We start from the raw sequence: 7,718 nt of genomic DNA, 5'->3' as shown, positions 1-7,718 counted from the left end.
TGATTTTCGGGTCTTGTAGCTTAATTTACTGTTTTCTAGATTAGCAGCATTCTGGCATGTAGTGTATACATATAATTCACTGTATGGTCATACGTGATTTTCTGCACTTGTTTACATCACAAAGCCATCACACAATTTGCCAGTATATTTTTTCCCCAAGTGAGATCTAGGGCTGGAATATCAGACGCATCACATGTTCATGGTAAGAGAATTTGATTAGGTTACTAATTCCTGCTATATCTGATTCAGATAGAGAGATTCCCAATTTTTATAAATTAATTTAGTTCTCATGAACTACCGCATAGAAACACAGATCTTCTAGACTCATCACACAATGCAATCCCCCGCATTTTTTAAAACACGACTCCAGGTGATTGATTCAGATTCTTAAAACACGAACTATGGATCTTTTCTCCTCACTGTCATATTTTCTCACCCTATGTTTCTTCTGCCATTTTTCATTGCTACTGCATTTCTAATTTTGAAGTTCTCTTTATCCTCCCTTCTTTAAAAAAAAAAGAAAAAAAAACTTAGTATATGGTGATGGACAAACCCTTGTCTGACAAAATGTATGCTATTTTTTTTTGCTTTTAAAGGAGCAGAAGTAAATATTAGGCCTGATCTCTCAGTTCTGCCAGAAGCAAAACTTCTGATCTCAGTACAATGTGTGCCTAAAATAGGACTGGAGGAATACGCCCAGCTTACGTATATGAACACAGCACCACTCATTGGCTGTGTCTACACTACCACCTTCCTTCGAAGGAAGGATGGTAATTAGGGTGTTGGAAGTTTACTAATGAAGTGCTGCTGTGCACAGACAGCACTTCATTAAGCAAAGTCCTCCCCTGCGGCAACTCTGAAGTTTTAAACTTTGAAGTACGGGCACGCGTCTATCCGCGGCGCACCCGCCGGTATTTTGGGAATTTTGAGGAGCAAGGGGACTTCGAAGTTGCCCCGGCACTTCAAAATACCGGCGGGTGCGCCGCGGATAGACGCGTGCCCATACTTCAAAGTTTAAAACTTCAGAGTTGCCGCGGGGGGGAATTTGCTTAATGAAGTGCTGTCTGTGCACAGCAGCACTTCATTAGTAAACTTCCAACACCCTAATTACCATCCTTCCTTCGAAGGAAGGTGGTAGTGTAGACAAGCCCATTGTGTATATAGAAATCTGCCCACCTGCACCAATAACTGACAAAAGCTAATTCCTTGCTGCAAAGTAGAAAGGTAGAGCTTGGATAATGGGCTGCATCCTGATGTCACACTAACTCCATTTGTTCTTTATTTACATCAGCTCCTAGACCACTATTTTTATGCACTTGTTTAATTTAAAAAAAAAAAAAAAAAAGCAGTACTCTTTCAGCAAAATGGAAAAGGATTTGTTTTTTGCCCCCAAGTCAAAGATACGTCCTAAAGATCTGCTAAACAGGGGAAGGCTAACGAGCATGTCTCTTTCACATTCTTGGACACAACTGCTGCTCATCTTACTTACACCAAATTAAACCAAAAGGAAGTTTTCAATGAGTAAGGCAAGCAGGATTTTGTCCTTGGCATCAGAACAGCTGGTAAAACATAGCAACCCAGAAGAGATTCTAGTTCAGAAATTGCTATATGAAGTATGAAACTTCTAAAGCATTACAGAGATGGTTTTCAGCATCTTTAGTGGCATAGCCTGTGCCACTTTCTTAATAAGTGGCCCGAGAATGGTATTGCAGCCCAGTGGAGGTTGTTCCCTCCTAATCATAGAATTTAAGGAGATCACATGCAGTGAAGTACAAAACAGCAAAAATAGTATGGGGGGGGGCAGAGGGAAGAGGTGCTTAATGAAAGAAAGGTGGGTTAAAAAAAAAGTCATGCAGCATGCTTCAGAATAAATTCAGAATCCTTAGTAATTGCTCTTGGGGATGCCTGGGCTGGGAATCAGCTGGACCGAGAAACAGTCCAAGCCTAGGAACCATCTGATGTAAAAAGACAACATCTGTGGCACAGGAGACCTCTAATTTCACTATCACATATTTTAGTATGCATTTTATTTATTAATTGAATTATGAAATCCCATTCATTTCTCACCATTGCTATATCTCTGGAACTTCTAAAGCACATCTCATACTTAACCATTTTTCTGAGAACATTTGCAAGTAGACGTTTATTTCTACTGCCCCCCCCGATAAATTAACAGAATGGGTATGTGTCATGAAATTAATAATTAGCGTTAGTGTATATGCAATAAGCTATTTAACTAGTTTACTTAATAGCTGCTTCCTTTTCAAACCACACTGACTTCCAATTGCTAATATTTTGTAAGTATCTTACGTCAGCCTCATTTACCATCATATTTTAAACTTAAAATTCAATACTAATACAAGACAGACATTGCACATAACTGTAAAAACTGTGACTATCAACATTCTTTATATAAATAAATAAATACATAAATAAATCTTCACAAACAAGTTCTTCCTACTTTTGATCGCTAGCAATTCTTGGCATTTTCTGAAGGCACAATATCTAGATAAGCAATGTAAAATGTGTTTCCCACTGAAACATCTGTGATTTCCAATCAGAAAACTGTGGCAAGAAACTGTTTAAAACTCAAACAATCCAAACAGATCTAACAGAACTGGAGAATAACAGCCGCTGCCTTAAATAAAGTCTCCATGGGTACCCCACTTCCCCCATTGTCACACAACAGAAGATGAAGTAGTAACATCTCCTGCTTTTATCACTGGCCTGATCCTCCAGGCAAGACTCCCAGTACCTGGAGAGTGTTTACACCCAATGAAGATCCAGGCAGTCTCTGTAAAGGAAAGGGTACTTTGCTTGGATAAGGACTGCAGCATCAGCCCAACATAGCATCAAACCAAATCTTTTATGTTCCTACATACCACATACACACATTAGGGAGATGGAAAATGAATAGTTCCATACTATTCACATTCAACCTCCAGTTCTATTCTACGCTTTTCATTTATACCATCTGACAACATGCATGCCAGACGTATGCTTCAAGTATTTTATCTATTCATTGCAGTTGTTTGCACTACAATATATACAGATGTTTGTTTAGTTTGCACACATGCAAACCTTCTCATAATTATAAAAACGTCCACTAAGTCCTGTACTTTAATATGCAGAACAATTTGTTCTAATTTACGGTGATTTCTCAACACATACTTTAAGACAACAAAATTGTTGTGATGGCAAATTGAACAGAACATTGTGGCCTTACATTTAACTTTTTAAATAGCCAACCAATATTTAAAGAGAACTCTTTTTTGACTATGATCACAAAACCTACACTGAATTTATGGGAACAAAACAAAGCAGTCCAGTAGCACTTTATGGGATTTGTACTTAATTGTATTTGTACTTAATTGTAAGAAAGCAGCTTCTAAACAGGAGGCAACAACATGAGAAAAGTTGTACTGCATACCCCACAAGCCTATTAAAAAGTATTTGTGGCTATCAAATATGTACCGGAAGCAAGTATTTTTTTTTCCAAGCTGTACATGCGCGAGCTCTCTCTCTCCCTCTCTCTGTGTGTGTGTTTCCCAGACAAATCGAGGTAATTATAAAAATGAATATCATTTATTTATTTTTATTTAGATAGTTGAATGTTTACTTTTAATACAAAAACCCAGCTTGCAATACTGTATTTGCACTGCAACTCATTCCCACCCAGAGGTCTCAGAAATTGCACAAGTCTTTCATTGTCAGTCACCACAAGAAGTCCATAAACAAGATTTTGGTATGGAATCTCACCTTAGGAATCAGAGAGGGCAGGGGCTTTAAAAATACCATCAATCCTTTTTTAATTGTATATAACCCAGCAATGCAAAAAAGTCAATTAGAGGAATGTTTTTGGTGGAACACCTGGATTCCTGATGAAAGCATTTGTAAGGAATACCAAAAGGTTCTCTCATTCCCTCTGTGTCTCACTCAGATAAAACCATTTCCCATGCTGTATTTAGCTATCTGGATCAGTGGCTACCTGTCACTGTTGGCACTGTCTATGGCCCATTCACAGCCTTGGCTTCCTGAGCAATGTTTTGCTTAGGTCTTTCACCTCTTCAGGGCTGTTGACTCTCTCATAACCCAAGATGGCCATGGGCTGGTGGCAATAGTCCTCGACCTGCTTGATCTGCTGAAAGCTTAACGCTGTCCTCCAGGCATTCACTGCCTGGGTGGCATTTCTGGCAGACACCACAAAGGGCTTGGAGGAGTAGCCAGGTCCACTGGTCATGTTGAGAGCAAACTTCTCCATTTCCGGGCTCACCACCAGGTTTACAAAGCCATACACCTGCCGCACGGTCTTTATGGGCTCCACCACTAGGTCCTCATAGCGGACCACTAAATAGCTGTTCTTGAGCCAGTCCGGTGGGTGCAGGGCAGTCTGCAGGGTCTTGGCCATGCTGCTGCAGATCACCTCCATGGCCCCCAGGGCATGGTAATCTGAGCCCCCTGCCCCCTCCTTCTTGCTGTTCATCTTGTGGCCCGCATCCAGGAGAGGCATGCGGTGGATGCGGGGGTCCCGGCTCCTCACCACCTGCAAGCTCTCCCGGATCAGGCCGTGCCGCGATTTGATCCTGGAGCTGGCCACTGCCCGGGGGTCCCGGACCAGGTGGATTACTTTGAGCTGCAGAGCCGGGTCCTGCATGAGGGGGGCCAGCACAGCTAGGTCAAAGACACGCACGCCCTTGATGACCAGGGTGCGGTATTTGTGGCACTCGTCCTGCAATAGGCCGAGCTGCTGCGGGGGGCACTTCTTGCAGACCTTGTCGTCCACCATGCCCACCACGTCCTTGCGGTAGGCCGGGCAGAGCGGCGAGGAGCAGATCACCTTGTTGGTGGACGCCCCGAAGATGCCCAGCGTGGTGAGGTTCTTGCCGGCGCCGGCCGTGTTGTAGAGCTGGAAGACGGCCAGGTCGCAGCGGTAGAGGGAGCTCAGCATGTCCCGGGCCGCCCCCTGCAGGGAGACGGCGTCCCCCGGGTACAGCTTCTGCCACACGTGCCACACCGGCTCGTAGAGGAAGAAGACCTCGGGGTTCTGGTTGAAGAGCTCCCCGAAGAAGGACGAGCCCGAGCGCCAGGTGGTGAAGACGTAGAGCAGCTGGCGCTGGCGGGGCGGCGGCGCTGGGGGCCGGTAGAGGGAGCGGATGTCCGAGCGGGGCTGCTGCGGCGAGGAGAGGGCGCGCCGCGCCGCCGAGGGCTCGTTGCATTGCTGGGGCTCCCGGTGCCACTTGTAGTCCAGCAGGTTGAGCATGGTGAGCAGCAGCAGCAGCACGTAGCCCAGGCACAGCACCAGCGCCTTCCTGCGGAACACTTTCATGCTGAGAGGCGCCAGGGGCGCGGGCAGCGACGGCGGCGCTGCAAGGCCAGCTGAGCAGCGCCAGCTGTTGCTCCTCGCCTCACGCGGAGCGCAGGGCCGGGGGAGCTGCCCGCACGCCCCCAGCGGAGAGCGCTTCCCGCGGCGGATCTCGCATTCCGCGCACTGCGGGCGTGGGGAAGCCCAGTGCCGGCCGCCGGCCGCCCTCCGCCCTGCCCGGCGGAGCTGCGCCCCCGGTCACCAGCCCGTGCTCCCGCCTCAGGCCAGCGGCGCTCATCGGCTCACGGCAACTTTCGTTTCTTCCTTCCCTTCATGGCGGGGCCCTGGGAAGTGGCAGCGATCTCCCCCCTCCGGGCCGAGGCGCCCTAGCAGCCGGCCGGGCTGTGCAGCCAGCCAGCACGCGGCGCGGCGCCGGCGGCGGGAGTTTCCGTGCCGCAGCCCAGCGGCCGGGGAGTGCCAGCCGGCAGGCAGGGGGCAAAGTTTAGCGCGCCGCGGAGCCGCCGCTCGCTCCGCAAGTGCATCGCGCTGTCCGGCCGCGCCGCGCTCCGGCCGCCGCCTCCCTGGCGCGGGGGTGCCCGCCGACCGGATGCTGGAGCGGCTGTTGCGAGGCAAAGGGCTGGCGGCGGGCGGGCTCCCCGGCTTCCCGCCGCATCGCTCACAAGCGCCCCGGGGCGAGCCTCTGCTCCCACCCCGCGCGCGCCCAGCCGCCGGCTCGGGCACCCCACGCACGCGCCGCCCTACTGAACAGGCTGCAGAGCGCGAGCCTAAAACGCAGGCGGCCCCGCCTCCCCTCCGCCCCCGCGCGCACCTATTGGGCGCTGCTGCCATCGCTCCGTCGCTCGCTCCGCCCCCATGGCGGCCGTGGTTTCTCTGGCGGGGGAGGTGCGCGCTCTAGCGCTGCGCGCCCGCGGGCTGGGGTACAGCAAGCTCGTCCCGGGAGCGTGGAAGGGAAAGTTTTCGGAGCAGATGGGACCCCGGCTGGCTGCCGCGGGAGCGCGCATCTCCGCAGCTAGAGCAACCACTGCAGCGAGCCCTGACCTCTGGCAGCCTTTCCTCAGCCTGCAATGATGGCAGCAGTGGCTTCCCCCCCGGAGCAGCGCCTCCCGGCCGCTTTGGGATTGAACCCACATCTGCCCCCAACGCCCGGGCTTGGAGCACACGCTTTTCTCTTCCTTGGGCCATTGCCTGCCCACTAAAGACATGGGCATGGACTGGCACAGGCTCATGTCCTGACCCTGCAAGGGTGGGCAGCTCTGCCCTGTAACGTTAGAGAGGGAGTGGTTGGAGGTGTTTGGTAAATCCCATTTCCCCCATGTAGTGCTGATTAGAGCTCCTACTTTTTGCCATATCCCAAATTGTGCAGTACAAGACATTGAGAAGCAGCAATTACTGCCATAGGTGACTTGATAGAAAATGGAAGGGTCCAGAAGTGTAGAGACCATATTCAGAGCCCTGACTAAGTTGGCAAGAGCAACTGGCACAATATGCATTTTTGGCAAAAAAGTCAGGATGGCCAGAGCAGGAGGCTGTCCTAGCCAAACCAGGACAGACATGTGGTTACCCCACACAAATAAAATAAAGTGAAAACTGAAAACAGAACTCACATCAAACTACACAAAAACATAAATTGGCCTACCTCTCATGTCTGTGTTCACCATGGCATTTGTGAGCCATAGGAATCATGGTGACCCACCTTCTGGGCTTTTGCAGTGAAAAAAGACCACAGATTTTCTAACAAAAGTTCTAGTCTTCACTTCTCTGTCCTTCTTCTTGACCTTCTGTGCATTCTTGTTTCTCGCTCAATCTAAATACACAACATTTAAATTATGTTGAGAGGCAAGAGCTTTTAGAAAAGCATCTAGTCCATGGTGTGTGTAGCCAATCTACAACTTAATTACCTACAGTTGTGTTTTAAATATCCTTTCCAGAATGTTTACCTTAAACACAGTTTATTATAAACCCACTTATTTTTACTGTCAATGGGACCCTACAGAGAAGGGTCAGTTCATACGATGTAGCCAGACTAGCATATACAGTCAGCCCCTAGGAGTGGGTTAAAATACTAATGAAGTATTTACTGGTATTGCTCCCCAGCTCCATGCTATGAAGTAAGAGCTGCTTTATGCCACAAAATCTTGAGCAAAAGAGGTCATCGAAAACAGTCAGGAATCATGGGAAATACCTTCCTGTGTCCCATATTCATTGCAAGGAGCTGTACAGGTTCCAATCCTCTGTTGCTGTTGTGCAAATGGGTTTTGTCTTAGGACCAGAGGTGAAAGTAAGCAGGTGCTCTGGTGTGCAGCTCTGGCAAAAAACTGTCTGAGCTGCAGCAAAAGCCAGCAGGTAGCTGTTTAGAGAGCTGGCAGGGACCTGGGCTGTAATAAGACAGTGCCTG

The 7,718-nt window shown here is 48.8% G+C and overlaps 1 protein-coding gene across 1 annotated transcript; it reads right to left on the bottom strand.

Annotated features, from left to right (window-relative positions):
- Nucleotides 1–3,585: 3,585 nt before the first annotated feature.
- Nucleotides 3,586–6,049, bottom strand: CHST2 (carbohydrate sulfotransferase 2). The gene has a single exon (XM_075004121.1). The coding sequence runs from the start codon at nucleotides 5,324–5,326 to the stop codon at nucleotides 4,019–4,021; it is 1,308 nt and encodes a 435-aa protein (XP_074860222.1). The 5' UTR covers nucleotides 5,327–6,049; the 3' UTR covers nucleotides 3,586–4,018.
- Nucleotides 6,050–7,718: the final 1,669 nt, after the last annotated feature.

The sequence above is a fragment of the Carettochelys insculpta genome, chromosome 10, assembly GCF_033958435.1.
Source record: "Carettochelys insculpta isolate YL-2023 chromosome 10, ASM3395843v1, whole genome shotgun sequence".
NCBI lineage: Eukaryota > Metazoa > Chordata > Testudines > Carettochelyidae > Carettochelys > Carettochelys insculpta.
This window is presented reverse-complemented; position numbering and strand designations above follow the sequence as displayed.